This window comes from Pseudophryne corroboree, chromosome 6 (genome assembly GCF_028390025.1).
Source record: "Pseudophryne corroboree isolate aPseCor3 chromosome 6, aPseCor3.hap2, whole genome shotgun sequence".
Taxonomy (NCBI): Eukaryota; Metazoa; Chordata; class Amphibia; order Anura; family Myobatrachidae; genus Pseudophryne; species Pseudophryne corroboree.
In genome coordinates this window covers 268,371,003-268,390,333 of record NC_086449.1, presented here as the reverse complement: position 1 = coordinate 268,390,333, position 19,331 = coordinate 268,371,003, and the positions used below count along the sequence as shown (strand labels likewise).

Genomic DNA, 19,331 nt, shown 5'->3' with positions numbered 1-19,331 from the left:
TGTGTGTGTCGACGTATGAAATAAAGTTTTACTGTCACGGTGTGTGTGTCCTGTTTTTATTTGGGTATTTTTTTTCCAGTAGAACTACAGGTACCAGCGGGCCCGGTTTTCTCCCGCATGCTGGTAATTGTGGTTCTCCAAGTACCAGCTTGCGGGGGAGGCTTGCTGGGACTTGTAGTTCTTCTGGAAAAAACAATATTCTTGACATTTTACCAAGGCTATCAGCCTCCCATCCGCAGCCCTTGGATGGGGGGGACAACCTCGGGCTTCACCCCTGGCCCTTGGGTGGCTGGGTGGGGGGGACCCCTTGATTGAAGGGGTCCCCACTCCCCCAGGGTACCCCGGCCAGGGGTGACTAGTTGGATATTTAATGCCACGGCCGCAGGGCACTGTATAAAAGTGACCCCCGGCTGTGGCATTATCTGTCCAGCTAGTGGAGCCCGATGCTGGTGTAAAAAATACGGGGGACCCCTACTCGTTTTGTCCCCCGTATTTTTTGCACCAGCACCAGGCGCAGAGCCCGATGCTGGTTTTAAAAATACGGGGGATCCCCTGTCAATTTTTTCCCCGCATTTTTAGAACCAGGACCAGCTCGAAGAGCCCGAGGCTGGTTATGCTTTGGAGGGGGGACCCCACGCCATTTTTTTCAGGGATTTCACCATTCCATCTATAAAAAAAAATAAAAAAAATATTTTTAAAAATATATAAATAATACTTGTGCCTCCAAAAAAGACAAACCAAGTACCTAATCCCTTCTAATATAAATAGATCTGATATTACCATGAAAAAACCCCACAAAAAAAACATGTTTTACATTTTTTTTATTGGTTTCACCCTCTAAAGTGTGGCGGATTGAAAATGACGAATTTGCTGTCTAAAAGCACTGCTGTCGAATTTCCAAACTTGAATTGAATATGCTTTTGTCGAATTGCAGCACTTGTATCATTGCAGAAAAGTCGAATTTGCAAAAAGTCGAATTTCAAAAAGTCGAATTTTGAAAGTCCGTTTTTTTGACGGAAAGCACTGAATTGCATTGACAAATTATTATTTTTTGGCGAAAAATACCCGAAATTCGACAATTTCGGGAATTCGACCGCAATTGCATGTACCCCTATATAGCAAAATGTTCCAAGGAACTTGGCTGTATCTAAATATGGTAACACTATCTAACCAAATTGACATCCTATTTGCCATTTGTCTTTTACTGAAAAATGTTAAGAAAGTACCTGTCCTATGGCCAGGATGAAACGTTAAAGTATGTTTTTTCTTATATAATGTTGAAATATAATCTTGTGATATGTGTACATCAATTATGTTATAAAAGCTTGTGAGACCATCTTAGGGTATGTCAGTCTGTGTTGAACTGTCATTCATGCTTGCATATAATTTAAGTAAAAATTTTTACTTCAGTACGTCGGCTATAAACTCATAGACATAACTGAATCAACAGGTATTTCCATAATCATCTTTAATAACAATTACTCACACAATCAGAATTTGGTAATACTTAGAGAAAATATGCTAGATGTTATCAAAGAGGTTGTCCACATTTGTGTAGAGGACCTCAATCTATTGAAATATAGTTGTGTAGCTGTGTCCTGATGATCATGAATATGGATGTAACAGAAGTCCTTCGACTGCAGGTAGTTGTGATGTAAATGTATTAAAGCCCTATAAAGCATTTCGGTAGTACAGATGTGATGCAACATACAAGAGACGTTATTGGAGGATCAAAATTACTATGTGCTACAGTACAACTGGCCATGCAAACAGAAACAGTCACTTTCAAGTTTGGCAGCAGCTCACTAAATGTAATGGTGGTCACTGTGGCAAGTTAAATGGAAGCTGGCCACATATAGATGCTTCCTCTTACTTTCTGCCCATTTCTGCTGCAGTGGCCAGCATTTGGCTTCCCCCATCTGTTGGCCTATGCGGTTATGGAAACATGCTGTTCGCTGCAGGGTTTCACATACCTGAGTTTAGCTGGATTACGCTTAGCAACTGTCATTGTCTCTATAATATTTAATAAATCAATGTTAGCTACATCCTAAATTCAGCATGTTCCAATGAATATTTTGTGCCTCTTCTGATACTGTTTTGCCAACTTTAGCAGTCTGAGGGGAAATGTGGTAATTCTAAGGGAAAAACGGAAGCTAATGTATGTGAAGTGTTTTCTATTTTTTTATTTATTGAAGCATCAGAAGTAGGTACAGAAGTTATTCCAATGTAAAGATAGTAAATCACAAAGATTGACTTATATTCCTTAGGCTTGCTGTTTTTGTATTCTGGTATTCAAAATAAAAACTATTGTTAAAAAAAAAAAAAATAATAAGGTGCAATGGGACAAGTCATACACATAGGTTGGGGGGGGGGGTGTTCTATTAGCTCCGACAATTTTGGAGCTATCGAATTCACCTCCCTGCATATTCAATTGAGGGCTATTTTTCGCTTGTTTTTAAGGCATTTTTGCCAATGCCTTTTCACTTTTGTATTTTTAGTGACAAGGCATTGGTGATATATGCCTCAAAATCGTCGAAAACAGGCTGCGTTTTCGCAGGTGTGAAAACATGTAGATTCGCTGATCCACATTTTTTTGCCTCCTGACGAATTTTAAACCTAGGTGAAAAAAAACGCTCTGCTATTGAATAGGGTGAATCCCCATTTGCACTAAAAAAAATTGCAAAAAGTGAATTTTTTTTCTCTGACGTCCTGTTGGATGCTGGGTACTCCGTAAGGACCATGGGGAATAGACGGGCTCCGCAGGAGACTGGGCACTCTTAAAAGAAAGATTAGGTACTATATCTGGTGTGCACTGGCTCCTCCCTCTATGCCCCTCCTCCAGACCACAGTTAGAATCTGTGCCCGGCCAGAGCTGGATGCACCTAGTGGGCTCTCCTGAGCTTACTAGAAAAGAAAGTATTTGTTAGGTTTTTTATTTTCCGTGAGATCTGCTGGCAACAGACTCACTGCTACGAGGGACTGAGGGGAGAGAAGCAAACCTACCTGCTTGCAGCTAGCTTGTGCTTCTAAGGCTACTGGACACCATTAGCTCCAGAGGGATCGAACACAGGGCCCGACCTCGATCGTCCGTTCCCAGAGCCGCGCCGCCGTCCCCCTTGCAGAGCCAGAAGACGGAAGAACCAGGAGAAAATCGGTGGCTGAAGACTCCGGTCTTCAATAAGGTAGCGCACAGCACTGCAGCTGTGCGCCATTGCTCCCACAGCACACCACACGCTCCGGTCATTGGTGGGTGCAGGGCGCTGGGGGGGGGCGCCCTGGGCTGCAATATGTATACCTTTTGGCAAATGTGCACATAATACAGTTATAAACTGTATATGTGCCTAATCCCCCGCCATTAATATTATTAAAAAAGCGGGAGAAGCCCGCCGCGGAGGGGGCGGGGCTATCTCCCTCAGCACACCGGCGCCATTTTCTCTTCACAGCTCCGCTGGAAGGACGCTCCCCAGGCTCTCCCCTGCAGTATACACTACACGAAGGGTAAAAAAGAGAGGGGGGGGCACATAAATTTAGGCGCAAAAGGTGATATAAGCAGCTATTGGGGGGAAATTCACTTTGTGTTAGTGTAAATCCCTCTGTTATATAGCGCTCTGGTGTGTGCTGGCATACTCTCTCTCTGTCTCCCCAAAGGACTTTGTGGGGTCCTGTCCTCAGTCAGAGCATTCCCTGTGTGTGTGCGGTGTGTCGGTACGGCTGTGTCGACATGTTTGATAAGGACGCTTACGTGGAGGCGGAGCAAGAGCCGATAAGTGTGATGTCGCCCCCTGCGGGGCCGACACCAGAGTGGATGGATATGTAAAAGGTATTAACCGACAGTGTCAACTCCTTGCATAAAAGGTTCGATGACGTAACAGCTTTGGGACAGCCGGCATCTCAGCCCGCGCCTGCCCAGGCGTCTCAGAGGCCATCAGGGGCTCAAAAACGCCCGCTACCTCAGATGGCAGACACAGATGTCGACACGGAGTCTGACTCCAGTGTAGACGAGGATGAGACAAATGTACAGTCCACAAGGGCCATCCGATGCATGATTATGGCAATGAAAAATGTGTTGCACATTTCTGACATTAACCCGGTTACCACTAAAAAGGGTATTCTGTTTGGGGAGAAAAAGCAGCCAGTGACTTTTCCCCCATCTGATGAGTTAAATGAATTGTGTGAAGAAGCGTGGTGTTCCCCAGATAAGAAATTAGTGATTTCTAAGAGGTTACTAATGGCGTACCCTTTCCCGCCAACGGACAGGTTACGTTGGGAAACATCCCCTAGGGTGGACAAGGCGCTCACACGCTTATCAAAAAAGGTGGCACTGCCGTCTCAGGATACGGCCGCCTTAAAGGAGCCTGCAGATAGAAAGCAGGAGGCTATCCTGAAGTCTGTGTATACACACTCAGGTACTATACTGAGACCTGCAATTGCTTCAGCATGGATGTGTAGTGCTGCAGCTACTTGGTCTGATACCCTGTCAGATAACATTGATTCCCTTGACAGGGATAATATTTTGCTAACCATAGAGCATATTAAAGACGTAGTCTTATATATGAGAGATGCACAGAGGGACATTTGCCGGCTGGCATCTAGAATTAATGCAATGTCCATTTCTGCCAGGAGAGTATTATGGACTCGGCAGTGGACAGGTGATGCTGATTCTAAAAGGCACATGGAGGTTTTGCCTTATAAGGGTGAGGAATTGTTTGGGGACGGTCTCTCGGACCTCGTATCCACAGCAACAGCTGGGAAGTCGACTTTTTTTTACCTCAGGTTCCCTCACAGCCTAAGAAAGCACCGTATTATCAAGTACAGTCCTTTCGGCCTCAGAAAGGCAAGCGGGTCAGAGGCGCGTCCTTTCTGCCCAGAGGCAGGGGTAGAGGAAAAAAGCTGCACCAGACAGCCAGTTCCCAGGAACAAAAATCCTCCCCTGCTTCCACTAAGTCCACCGCATGACGCTGGGGCTCCACAGGTGGAGCCAGGTGTGGTGGGGGCGCGTCTCCGGAACTTCAGCGACCAGTGGATTCGCTCACAGGTGGATCTCTGGGTTCTACAAGTGGTATCTCAGGGATACAAGCTGGAGTTCGAGGCGTCTCCCCCTCGCCGTTACCTCAAATCAGCCTTGCCAGCTGCTCCCAAGGAAAGGGAGGTAGTACTGGCGGCAATTCACAAGCTGTACCTTCAGCAGGTGATAATCAAAGTTCCCCTCCTTCAACAGAGACGGGGTTACTATTCCACAATGTTTGTGGTACCGAAACCAGACGGTTCGGTGAGACCCATTCTAACTTTGAAATCCTGGAACACTTATGTAAGGAAGTTCAAGTTCAAAATGGAATCGCTCAGGGCGGTTATTGCAAGCCTGGAGGAGGGGGATTTTATGGTGTCACTGGACATCAAGGATGCTTACCTACATGTCCCCATTTACCCACCTCACCAGGAGTACCTCAGGTTTGTGGTACAGGACTGTCATTACCAATTCCAGACGTTGCCGTTTGGTCTGTCCACGGCACCGAGGGTATTTACCAAGGTAATGGCCGAAATGATGATACTCCTTCGAAAGAAGGGAGTTATAATTATCCCGTACTTGGACGATCTCCTTATAAAGGCAAGGTCCAAGGAGCAGTTGTTAGTCGGAGTAGCACTGTCTCGGGAAGTGCTACAACAGCACGGCTGGATTCTGAATATCCCAAAGTCGCAGCTGATTCCTACGACGTGTATGCTGTTCTTGGGCATGATTCTGGACACAGAACAGAAGGTGTTTCTCCCGGAGGAGAAGGCCCAGGAATTGTCATCTCTGGTCATGGACCTCCTGAAACCAAAACAGGTGTCGGTGCATCACTGCACGCGAGTCCTGGGAAATATGGTAGCTTCTTGCGAAGCAATTCCCTTCGGCAGGTTCCATGTAAGGATCTTTCAGTGGGATCTGTTAGACAAGTGGTCCGGATCGCATCTTCAGATGCATCGGTTGATCACCCTGTCCCCGAGGGCCAGGGTGTCTCTGCTGTGGTGGCTGCAGAGTGCTCATCTTCTCGAGGGCCGCAGATTCGGCATTCAGGACTGGGTCCTGGTGACCACGGATGCAAGCCTCCGAGGTTGGGGGGCAGTCACTCAGGGAAGAAACTTCCGAGGACAGTGGTCGAGTCAGGAGACTTCCCTACACATAAATATTCTGGAACTAAGGGCCATTTACAATGCCCTAAGTCAAGCAGAACCCCTGCTTCAAAACCAACCGGTGCTGATTCAGTCAGACAACATCACGGCGGTCGCCCATGTAAACCGACAGGGCGGCACAAGAAGCAGGATGGCGATGGCAGAAGCCACAAGGATTCTTCGATGGGCGGAGAATCACGTGCTAACACTGTCAGCTGTGTTCATTCCGGGAGTGGACAACTGGGAAGCAGACTTCCTCAGCAGGCACGACCTCCACCCGGGAGAGTGGGACTTCATCCAATCGTTGGGAAAGGCCACAGGTGGACATGATGGCGTCCCGCCTCAACAAAAAGCTAAAAAGATATTGCGCCAGGTCAAGGGACCCTCAGGCGATAGCTGTGGACGCTGTAGTGACACCGTGGGTGTACCAGTCTGTTTGTGTTCCCTCCTCTTCCTCTCATACCAAAGGTACTGAGGATAATAAGAAAGAGAGGAGTAAGAACTATACTCATCGTTCCGGATTGGCCACGAAGAACTTGGTACCCGGAACTACAAGAAATGATCTCAGAGGACCCTTGGCCTCTGCTGCTCCGACAGGACCTGCTACAGCAGGGGCCCTGTCTGTTCCAAGACTTACCGCAGCTGCGTTTGACGGCATGGCGGTTGAACGACGGATCCTAATGGAAAAGGGCATTCCAGATGAAGTCATTCCTACGCTGATAAAAGCTAGGAAGGATGTGACAGCAAAACATTATCACCGCATATGGCGAAAATATGTTGCTTGGTGTGAGGCCAGGAAGGCCCCAACAGAGGAATTTCAGCTGGGTCGATTTCTGCACTTCCTACAGTCAGGAGTGACTATGGGCCTAAAATTGGGATCCATTAAAGTCCAGATTTCGGCCCTGTCTATTTTCTTTCAAAAAGAACTGGCTTCACTGCCTGAAGTTCAGATGTTTGTTAAGGGAGTGCTGCATATTCAGCCCCCTTTTGTGCCTCCAGTGGCACCTTGGGATCTCAACGTTGTGTTGGATTTCCTAAAATCACATTGGTTTGAGCCACTTCAGACCGTGGAGTTGAAGTATCTCACGTGGAAGGTAGTCATGCTGTTGGCCTTGGCCTCAGCTAGGCGTGTGTCAGAATTGACGGCTTTGTCCTGTAAAAGCCCATATCTGATTTTCCATATGGACAGGGCAGAATTGAGGACTCGTCCCCAATTTCTCCCAAAGGTGGTATCAGCGTTTCATTTGAACCAACCTATTGTGGTGCCTGCGGCTACTCGGGACTTGGAGGATTCCAAGTTGCTGGACGTAGTCCGGGCCCTGAAAATCTATGTTTCCAGGACGGCTAGAGTCAGAAAAACTGACTCGCTGTTTATCCTGCATGCACCCAACAAGCTGGGTGCTCCTGCTTCAAAGCAGACTATTGCTCGCTGGATCTGTAGCACGATTCAACTTGCACATTCTGCGGCTGGACTGCCGCATCCTAAATCAGTAAAAGCCCATTCCACGAGGAAGGTGGGCTCTTCTTGGGCGGCTGCCCGAGGGGTCTCGGCTTTACAACTTTGCCGAGCTGCTACTTGGTCGGGTTCGAACACTTTTGCAAATTCTGTAAGTTTGATACCCTGGCTGAGGAGGACCTTGAGTTTGCTCATTCGGTGCTGCAGAGTCATCCGCACTCTCCCGCCCGTTTGGGAGCTTTGGTATAATCCCCATGGTCCTTACGGAGTACCCAGCATCCACTAGGACGTCAGAGAAAATAAGAATTTACTCACCGGTAATTCTATTTCTCGTAGTCCGTAGTGGATGCTGGGAGCCCGTCCCAAGTGCGGACTTTCTGCAATACATGTATATAGTTATTGCTTAACTATAGGGTTATTGTTATGAGCCATCTGTTGAATGAGGCTCAATTGTTGTTCATACTGTTAACTGGGTATAGTTATCACAAATTGTACGGTGTGATTGGTGTGGCTGGTATGAGTCTTACCCTGGATTCCAAATCCTTTCCTAGTAATGTCAGCTCTTCCGGGCACAGTTTCCCTAACTGAGGTCTGGAGGAGGGGCATAGAGGGAGGAGCCAGTGCACACCAGATATAGTACCTAATCTTTCTTTTAAGAGTGCCCAGTCTCCTGCGGAGCCCGTCTATTCCCCATGGTCCTTACGGAGTACCCAGCATCCACTACGGACTACGAGAAATAGAATTACCGGTGAGTAAATTCTTATTTTTGCCTAAGTTGAAAAACAGCCTTAATTGAATAACCCCCATAGTGGTATAGGGATAACAACACAACATACAGTATGATATATGACAAAAAAAATGTACAAATGCCAAAACCTTTTCACAAAATGACTAAAAAAGAAATTGGCAGATCTTGCAGTTACGCACAGCTCTCATTCCATCAGGTGTTATGAAAACATATAGATTCTTTAGTAGAATGGCAGTGTTCCTTCTGGAGAAAGTGAGACTTCTCCAGCCAGGCCATGTTAAATAAATAGGTCAGGAGAGAGTGGATATCTCTAAATCCAGAGATGCATAATGCTCTCGCAATCAGCAGAGAAAGCTGACATCCTTTGATATCCTAATGGTACACAGCAGGATACCTAATATTGCCCATACAGGGGTCAAGGGCGTGTAATTAATGCGTAGATGCAAATCTCCAGACAGACAACCAAAAATGTCTTATTATGGGACATGCCCATAAACAGTGCTACAAATCAGCAGAAGATATTCAGAGTGTTTTTAAGGTTCATAAGAGAGACACAGAACTACTTTGCAAATACCCTATCTGTAATTGCTTGCTAGACAGACACACTGCATTCAGAGTGCATTCAGTACACAAAGTCCTGCGTTATTGTGACCTATGTATCTAAAGCACCCCACTGCTGCATCATCCTGCCAACATCTTCCCTTTTAAAACGGAGTAAAGCTGAGTACACACCTATGCAATCATCAGGCTGTTCTCCCGATATCTGGTGATTGGGCGGATCATTCTATAGGTGTTTACGCTGTACCATTGTAGGAGTGTTAGCCAGTAAACGGCCTTTAACGCTCATGCAATAACTGGGATTGGGAGGTCGCATCTCATGTACTCTTTAATATTTGTTGGGCTGACCTCCCGACACAGTAGAAGCCCATACACAATGAGCTGTTTTAGCACAGTGTGTTCGGGGCTGCAAGGAGACTGACAGGAGGTCGAGCTGGGTACACACTGCTCTGCTGATCGAGAGCATTCACCCGATCAGCAGAGTGGTTCTAAAAGTGTGTTTACCCTACTCCATTCCAACCCAACAATGTTCGTGATGAGCTGAAGGGTAGTGGTTGAAGACCATAGACTTGGTTACAACTACACTAAAAATGGCAGGAGCCACAGAATAGAGAAGTGCTAGATAAACTAGAAAGTATTACATATAAATGGTGACTAACAGGTTAGCGGTTATATTTGCAAAACGTGTCTGTTTTACACCTTACACCCTAAAAAAGAGGTTTAAGAAATGATACATACGGTATGTGGATTTTGCATTTTCTAGTGCTTTGAATACATAGGGTCAATTCAGCTGCATTGTACGGCTGTGCGCACAGTTGCTCATTATGGTTAACACTACATTGACTATTTTCCTGCGCACCGCTATGATTGCGAGGCAAAATCATGGGATGTAGGTGTCCCACAATGCGCTTTTCTGTAACGTGGCGTATAGCACATTGCAGTTAATTGAATTGACCCCATGGATTATTTGCTTCTTATGTTAACCACATCATAATACCTGAGAGGTCTTGTGATTTTTTTTTATTTTTTTTATGGGAATGGATTAATTTACTTATTTTTTTTTCTTCTGTAGACTTACCACAAAATGAAAGATTTAAGTTCCTTGTGGCTCTGCAACCACTCGGATATTTCCGGCACAGATCTGAAGGATCACGCAGTCGTGGTAATGGCTGGCAAGTGCTCAATTTTGGACAAAGCTTCTGTTGCACAGCAAGGCAATGCTGCAATCCTGCTCATTGCTAGTAAGGAAGGCCTGGTACGTACCAGGATTACATGGGCTCCACTCATATACAGCCAACAGATTTTGCTTACACTTTAAATAGCATTTTTTTTTATGTTTGTTTTTATTTAAGCTATGATCTGTCTTCGGGTCCATGCAAAATATAACCTGTATCGCCCATGTGGAATAGCGAATCCACATAGAAATAAGGAGACTACTGTATTTTAATGTGAGTGTATAGTTTAGTCCATATTGAATAAAGTTTAGTCACATTTTAATCCACATGCTGTCCTCTTTAAATGTGGATTGTATGATTTGATCCCATGTAGTAGGGAATGACAGGGTGCATCTTAGAGCTTTGCAGGAGAGGTGTGCATACGGTTGTCCCTTATATAAAATGTACCCTATACAGTTGATCAATACAGTATGGCAATATGCATGATGCTGTTAGTGTAATATTCTTATTTAAAGACCATGATAATTCTGTAACAAATCATTGTCCATTACAGCCACCTCCTTCAGAGAACAGGAGCAGCTACCAAAACCTGACAATACCCATTGCTTATATGAAATATGGAGACCTCATGGGTATGGAGAAGGTAGGTACCTCTTCTGGTTTTATTAGCTAACATTCTGATGGGGCAACCCAGGGGATGTTACAAGTGCTTCTTAATATTTACATGTGCATGTGGTTTAAGGAATACAAATATTTTGAAATCGCTGTTTTTTTCACGGTAATTTGGCAATTAGAGGCACAGTTCCATCCGAGTCTTTGGGCAGTCTTTAACAAACTCTGTGAATAGGGGAAAAGTAGGAAGACAAATGATTTCTGTGCAGGATAATCCATGACCGAGAAAAAGTATAAATATTTTACGTGTAAAGCTCTTGAATAGTCTGTGGCCTTTTGTCACTGGACCTGCTTGTCCCAGCACAGCGGTATTATATCAAAGCTTTTAAGGCATATTAAGGATTATTTACAAACTGCAGAAGAATAAAACTGCAAAGCAAATGGTCTTTTGTGGAATCGCACACCTACTTGTGTACCTGGTTTTAATATGGTGGAATTGTGAGCCAGATGTTGGCAAGCAGTTGTTTGCACCATCCTATAGGAAGAGTTGTGTTGATAGAAGGCACTGTAAAATTGCATTATTTCTCATTCATCCCTGGGGGACACTGGACACATTGATTATAGTAGAGCATGATGAGTCCTGGGTGCCAAATAGATATCTTTTTAACTGGGGTACCACTTTAGAGCCAGTATACAGTCTCCTCCTCCCCTATACCCTGCCTAAGGACCCATTTTTGTTTTTGTGACCAAGGAGCTGGGCACAGTTTTTAGGGCTGTTTCTCTAGCTTTTTATTTTTTTTTATTTTCTTATTTTTACACAGGGCAGTCAGTGGGTACAGTATCACAAATGCTTCCAATGGTGAGCATTTGACAGATGACTCCCCTCGTCAGCAGATGGCGCACTGACGTGGGGATTATCTATTATATTGGTAATCACTTCACTGTACCTTGGGTACTGTGGGGGAGATGTATTATAGCGGCACATATTGTGCCTCTATAGCGTTTCCTGCTTCGCCTCTTTACCGAGGTGCAGCAGAAAGCACTAGCGATGAGATCTATGAACATCTCGGCTGCCTGAGTGCAGAAGTGAAAACTCAGCCGTCCGGCGATCCCTGTCAAGAGTCCACAGCGCTTCATCGTAGTGCTGATGCACTGTCTCACTATTCTGCCTATCCTATTGCGAGATCTCCCATGCAGCCCACTAGCTACAGCAGCCACTACCGTAGCTGTGAATGGGGCAACAACTGTAGCTGTCGAAATTTAATAGCTGTTGGTATCTGAACGGTCAGTGTCACTGCCATTCCTGGCACATCGCTGATAATGATGGGGGCGCTATGCTTTTACATTGAGGAGTAGCTGTGTCAGCGCACATAACGTGCATTGATACAACTTACCCCCATAACGCCTGGTAATACATCTACCCCTGTGTTACAGTATGTTAGAATTGTGCTGAACCACTTATTACTCTATTTATGGTATCCTATTTTCTCCTACGTCCTAGAGGATGCTGGGGACTCCGTAAGGACCATGGGGTATAGACGGGATCCGCAGGAGACATGGGCACACTATAAGACTTTGAATGGGTGTGAACTGGCTCCTCCCTCTATGTCCCTCCTCCAGACCTCAGTTAGACTCTGTGCCCAGGAGTGACTGGTCACACACTAGGGGAGCTCTACAGAGTTTCTTTAAAGACTTTATTGTTAGGTTTTTTTATTTTCAGGGAGACCTGCTGGCTACAGGCTCCCTGCATCGTGGGACTGAGGGGAGAGACGTCAGACCTACTTCTTCTTAGTTCAAGGGCTCTGCTTCTTAGGCTACTGGACACCGTTGGCTCCAGAGGGTTCGATCACTTGGTTCGCCTAGCTGCTTGTTCCCGGAGCCACGCCGTCACCCCCCTCACAGAAGCCAGAAGAAAGAAGCCGGGTGAGTATAAGAAGAACAGAAGACGTCTGACGACAGAAGACTTCAGTAACCGAGGTAAGCGCAGCGGTAGCGCTGCGCTCCCTGCTCCCACACACCAACGGCACTCACAGGGTGCAGGGCGCTGGGGGGGAGCGCCCTGGGCAGCAGTTACTGAGGGTCTTGGTTACACTGGCAAGCAGATTCGGGGCCCGGACACCGAGTACACCCCCGCCAGTATACTGCAGCGGTCACGCTGCGCGCCATTGCTCCCACACACACCACTGGTTACATGGGTGCAGGGCGCAGGAGGGGCGCCCTGGACAGCAATATATATGTTTTCTGTGGAGGTATATAGTGCCTAGACACTTTATACGGTCCCCTGCCTGCAAAATAAACTTTATTTTAATGGGGCTGAAGCGAACCGAAAAGGGGTGGGGCTTAGCCCTCACAACAAGGTTCAGCGCCATTTTTCTCTGTCCCCGCCAAAAAGGTGTACAGTACAAACGAGGGGGAGGGGGGTCGGCACAGAGATTTTAGTTTTATATTGTGGGATATATAGCACTAGTTTTAGAAATGGGCATATAATCTTTGTTGTGCATATTTCTCTGTGTGTTCCCTGTCAGATATACCCACTATAGCTTTTTAGTCAACATATGTCGACATGCGTGAGTGCTCTGTCACAAATAGCTGTGGGGATCACTGTCGGCATCGCCGACGCCGGTCGGTGCTTGAGTCCGTAGATACAGTATCAACAGGTCAATAGATGTATGCTTGTCAAAACTAAACACTGTATGGGAGACACAGTAGTATGTGGCTGACTCTGTCGGCACCAGCTGGTATTACTGGGTGTAAATTAACTTGCTGTAACTGCCTTATACCTGTGTGTATATATATATGTATGGTATGGTTCCATGGGCCTGTAGCTCGAACACAGACATGGTAGTATAGGTGGGGGAGTGTTATAGTGTGTGTGTGTGTGTATGTATATATATATATATATATATATATATATATATATATATATATATATATATATATATATATATATATATATATATGCTCCCTCGGACCCCTTGGGGTTGCAAGAATGTTATTTTGCCTGGTTACTACTCCCTGCTGTCGACGAATACTAGCTTTCTGTCGACCATTACGTTTCCTGGTAGATCCACAACTGGGGCATTTCAGTACATGGTCATACACATTCTGAGCACATTAATGTCACTGGGGACCCGACTGTTCCGGACAATCCGCTTTATATGTATGTTATATATATATATATATATATATATATATATATATATATATATATATATATATATATATATATATATATATATAAGTATGGTATGTAGGCGGCACTCGTGGACTTAATTCAAATAAGAAACCCGGACACTCCTGGGTTGAATACAACGTTTCGGATTTATTATCCTTCGTCAGGTATATAACAAATGCAAGAAATCAAGCTTACCTTTATGCAGAAGGATCTTTCCATAGGCAAAACGGTGTGCCAGTTCAAAGAAAGAATGGCACAACACCGCAGTGCCATTAAGCAGATATTGGAAGGGAAAAACATAGATCAGCCTGTTGCCAAACATTTTAAAACTTGCAAGCACAGTCTCTCCTCATTACGCTACATGATGTTGGACCATGTCAAGGAAGATATCAGGGGGGGTGATAGAGGAAAGATCCTTCTGCAGTTAGAAATTAAATGGATACATCTTTTGAATACTGTTTCCCCGCATGGACTGAATGAAATGATTTCCTTTAATTGTTTCTTATAATGGTTATGTTGCTATTTTTTGTAGTATTGCTGTAAGATCATTTGTAGTAATGTCCGTTTGTACAATGTATCATTGTAACCATGGTAACGGTTTTTACTTTCACTTTCATTTTCACTTTGTCCCAGTCACTGCTCAGGCGCCGTCTATTGGTGATGACGTCAGCAGCAGCAGCATGGGGAGTGTTTTTGCACTTACTTTCACTTTCACTTGGTGTTTCTTAACTGCATAAAGGTAAGCTTGATTTCTTGCAATTGTTATATACCTGACGAAGGATAATAAATCCGAAACGTTGTATTCAACCCAGGAGTGTCCGGGTTTCTTATTTGAATTAAGTCCACGAGTGCCGCCTACATACCATACTTATATCAAACTCAGAAGGAAGGCACCGGGCAAGATGTCTACATTTATTTGGCGGAGTGCTGAGTGTATCTTTACTCTATATATATATATATATATATATAGTTGGGATATGTGTGTATATGGGTATTACAATAGGTATATTCATATTACGTTTTCTAATGAATGCTGAAGTAACATTATTCCTTTTCATGTGCTGGTCGCTCTGTTGATGAAGCTCTAGGTCGGCCGTGACGAGTTGGTCTCAGATCCTCTCAAGGAGTCCGAATGTTATTCCTTTCCCGCCAAGGATAGAGTACTGTGAAAGTCAACTCCTGGTTGACACGGGGCCCTGTCACAAAGGATCGTACACAGGAAGCTAAGTGATATTTAATTTCTATGCTTTGAAGTTATTTGCATTACATGCACATGGGGGAATGTTTGTATTCGGAAGGGCATCCGATAGAATTATCCTACAGAGAGAAGGGGTTTTTCTTAGGTTGATTCTTCTCTATAACATTGCGGCAGGTTGCTGGGCGACTGCAGGAGGGAATGCTGAGGCTGACTCCGAGAGAACTGGAGTTTTTTTCCATGGGACGGTGTACCGCTGTTTGGGGATGCCTCAGTTAAGTCGCTCTCGGCGGATACCACTGGGAAGTCTACCTTCGTGAGTTAGATTCCCTCACAAAGGTTGGTGACGCATTCTGTTGTGGGATGCAGTCATTTTAACCGGTTCGTTAACATTCTCTTTTCCTTTGAAGATCGTGGAAGGTGAAAAGGTAAGAGTTCTGCAGCCTTGTTAGGTTCGCAAAAGTGGATGTCGTTTTCTGTGTCTACCACACAGAAAACGACATGGAAGTGGATGTCGTTTTCTGTGTCTACCACATCCACCGCATGTCACTGGGTCTATCTGGCTGGAGCCGACATCGGTGGGAACTCGTCTAATACTCTTCAGTCAGTCTGGGAATGGACTTGGATCTGTGAGTTTATAATAGAATCCATATGGGGACATACTGGAGTTTACAGATGATTCCCCTCACGGATTTTTCAATTAGATCTTACCGATTCCCCTCTGGAAGGGGAGGTAGTACGCGACGCCATAACAGAGTTGCGTCAGGTTTAGGACGTTGTCCTGCTGTCTCTGTAAAAAAAAAAAAAACCCCGTGAAGGATGAAAAGGATTTTATTGCGGTTTTCTCCACATTCAGCTTACCTGGGTTGATATCCAGGATTGTCTTTGCCATTTCACCGGAGTGATGGCAGTATGATGGGTTTCTTTCAATAGTAAGAGCCTTTGTTATTCTGTACGGAGACGCTCTCCTGATTAAGGCGAGGCCAAGAAACAAGTGGCGCAAATCGTTGTTTCTCTCTGACTGTTCTTCAACACAGGGAATGGCTGTTCCCAACGACGCAGATGTCGGAGGTGGGTATCAGAGTAGATGCTGAACGGTTGAAGTTCTGTGTTTTCCTGTGGAAAGAGGTCTGAGGATCCAGAGTCGGATCAGATTTGCAGTGACAATCCATCAATATGTTCTGTTGATGAAGAAGATGGCGCGGCCTAAGAGGCTTTTCAGTGAGCAGGTCAAATGCCAGAGTGGTTTTCACGGGGCCAGTTGGAAATGTAGTCCGGGTCTCACTTGCACATGCGCCAGTATATAATCCTAATGGCCAGGATATCGCTCCTGTGGTGTCTGCTCAGTTCTCACCACCTAGAGAGAAGAAGGTTCGAATCCAGGATGTGATCCTGGTGTCCGTGCATGCAGATCTCCGAGACTGGGGAGCAGTCCTTGCAAGGAAAGTATTTCCAGAGGAAAAGGTCAAGCTGGGAAGCTTATCTGCAATAAGTTTTCTTGAATTAACAGCTATTTTCAATAAACATGTTCTTTGTGATCTGTCGTGTTAATTCTGTCGGACGACTTGACAGCTGTGGTGTAAGTAAGCCGCTAGGGCGGAACATGGAGCAAAGCGGCAATGGCAGATGCCGATGAAAGTTTTCCGCTGGGTGAAAGGACTGGTAAACGCTATATTAGCAGTCTTCGGTCCGGATGTGAACGACGGAGAAATAGATTCCTCTGCAGATGCGATCTCCATCCGGGAGATATACAGTCGTCATCGAGAAGTTTCACTGAAGCGACAGGTCTTTGAGGTGTGCCTCAATTCGACAGATTGGTGTCTCGCCTCAACGAGAAATCTCAGGGATATCGTTCCAGGTCAGGGGACCCTCAAGCTATAGCAGTGGACGTCCTCGGGACACCTTGGGTGTTTTCAGTCGGTCTATGTGTCCCCTCCGTTTTCACTCTTCTGAAGCTGATTAACATAAGACGAACAAAGGTTCAGGCGATCCCCATTGTTCCGGTCTGACCATGGAAGGCTTAGTATCCAGTTCTTCAAGATTAACTCATAGCGGATACCTGGCCTCTTCCTCTACGTGAGGAACTGTTACAGCAAGATCCGGGTGTGTATCAAGACTTACCGCGGCGTGGCGGTTGAACGCCATATCCTAGCCAGAAAGGGTATTCCCAGTGAAGTCATTTCCACTTTTCTTCAGGTTAGAACAGAAGTAACGGCAAAGCCTTACCACCGTGTTTGGAGAAAATATGTGTCTTGGTGTGAATCCAAGAAGGCTACTACGGAAGAGTTTCAGTTGGGTCATTTTTCTCCATTCTTTGCAAGCAGCTGTGGGTGCAGGCCTAAAGTTAGGCTCCATTCAAGAGCGGTTTTGGCCTTATAAATTTTCTTTCAAGAAAGAATTGGCGACCTTTCCGGAAGTTCGGACCTTCGTGGAAGGAGTACTGCACATCCAACCTCCATTTGTGCCCCTATTGGAACCGTGGGACCTTGACGTGGTGTTGAGTTTTCTTGTGTCACAATGATTGAAACCTTTCTGAAAGGTTGTGTAAAATTTTCTCTCTTGGAGAGTGGTCATGCTTTTGGCTTTGGCGTCCGCAAGGCGGGTGTCGGAAGTGGCGGCTGGGTCTCACAAGAGCCCCTGTTTGATCTTCCAGGTGGATAGAGCGACATTGAGAACTCAGATAATAGTTCTGCCAACAGTGGTTTAAGTGTTTCGCAGAATCCAGCCTTTTGATGCCTGTGGTTACTTGAGCTGATTCAAGGTCTCTCGATGTAGTCAGAGCTTTGAATATTTATGTGGTCAATTTGGCTCAGATTGCGGAAACAGAGGCTCTGTTTGTCTGGTATGCTCCCAGCGTGATTGGGGCGCCTGCGTCTCTGCAGTCGGTTACACGCTAGATCTGTAATTCAGTTCGGCGTGCTTGTTCTACGGCTGGATTGCCGTTACCGAATTCAGTGGTGACCCATTCTGCTTGGAAAGTGGGTTTTCTTGGGCGAATGCCCGATGAGTCTCGGCGATTCATCTTAGCCGAGTGGATACTTGGTCGGGTTCAAACACTTTTGCTAAGCTCTACAAGTTTGATACCCTGGCTGATGGGGTCCTCATGTTGCTCAATCGGTGCTGCAGAGTCGTCCGCACTCTCCCGCCCGGTCTGGAGCTTTGGTATAAACCCCATGGTCCTTACGGAGTCCCCAGCATTCTCTAGGACGTAGGAGAAAAAAGGATTTTAATACCTACCGGTAAATCCTTTTCTCTTAGTCCGTAGAGGATGCTGGGCGCCCGTCCCAGTGCGTACTGTGTCTGCAGTAATTGGTTGTGGTTACACTCTTGTGGTGTTACTTTTCTGTCAGGCTGTTGCTGATGTTGTGCATGCCATGGCAGGCGTGTCTTTATTGATTGTGTTGACACACTGGTTGTGTTACATATTCTCTCAGCATGTGGCTGTGTATTTTTCATGCCGTTGGCTGGTATTCTTTTGAATGCCACGTTCTGCGGTATGTTCGTGGTGTGAGCTGGTATGGCACTTACTGTGTTTAAACAATAAATTCTATCCTCGAAATGTCCGTCTCCCTAAGCACAGTTTTCTAACTGAGGTCTGGAGGAGGGGCATAGAGGGAGGAGCCAGTTCACACCCATTCAAAGTCTTATAGTGTGCCCATGTCTCCTGCGGATCCCGTCTATACTCCATGGTCCTTATGGAGTCCCCAGCATTCTCTACGGACTAAGAGAAAAGGATTTACCGGTAGGTATTAAAATCCTATTCAGTGCTCTCACCATTGCACAACTGCCTAGGTGCTCTAAGTGTGTGTGTGTGCAGGTATTATTGCCATCTGTGCAATGTCTTCCAAGGGCAGTTTCTCCAAGGCTACCCAGGAAAGGAGCACTCCTGTGTTGTGCACTTTTAGTTGCAAAACTATTCAAGTTCAGCACAGAATAACGCAGGCCTATGTGAACCATGCTCAGCGAGGGATAAAAAGGTGAGTATCCCTCTGTGGTAGGTCCCCTGCAGGAACCAGCATGACATCCACTTTGTCACGGACTATGCTGGCACTTGCTAATCAATTAGCCGCCTGTAAGGCCCCCCCATGCCCTCGATTTTCTTATGCCTTGAGTGGGGGGGTCCTTCTATAATACTCATACCACTACAGTGGAACCACAGGGTACTCATGCTGAACCAGCATCGTGACAGGGCTTGTCTAAGTCTGTCCAAGTACGTGTGTCTAAATCTCATCAGTAGATATTGGAACCTTCAGCTAAATGGA

The 19,331-nt window shown here is 45.7% G+C and overlaps 1 protein-coding gene across 2 annotated transcripts in view; it reads left to right on the top strand.

The window, feature by feature from the left end:
• Positions 1 to 19,331, top strand: part of SPPL2A (signal peptide peptidase like 2A) — a 133,459-nt gene that overhangs the window by 19,031 nt on the left and 95,097 nt on the right. For both annotated transcript variants that reach the window (XM_063926004.1, XM_063926003.1), the window contains exons 3-4: positions 9,985 to 10,167; positions 10,641 to 10,730. In XM_063926004.1, coding sequence (XP_063782074.1) covers positions 9,985 to 10,167; positions 10,641 to 10,730 — 273 coding nt within the window. The remainder of the gene's footprint in view (positions 1 to 9,984; positions 10,168 to 10,640; positions 10,731 to 19,331) is intronic.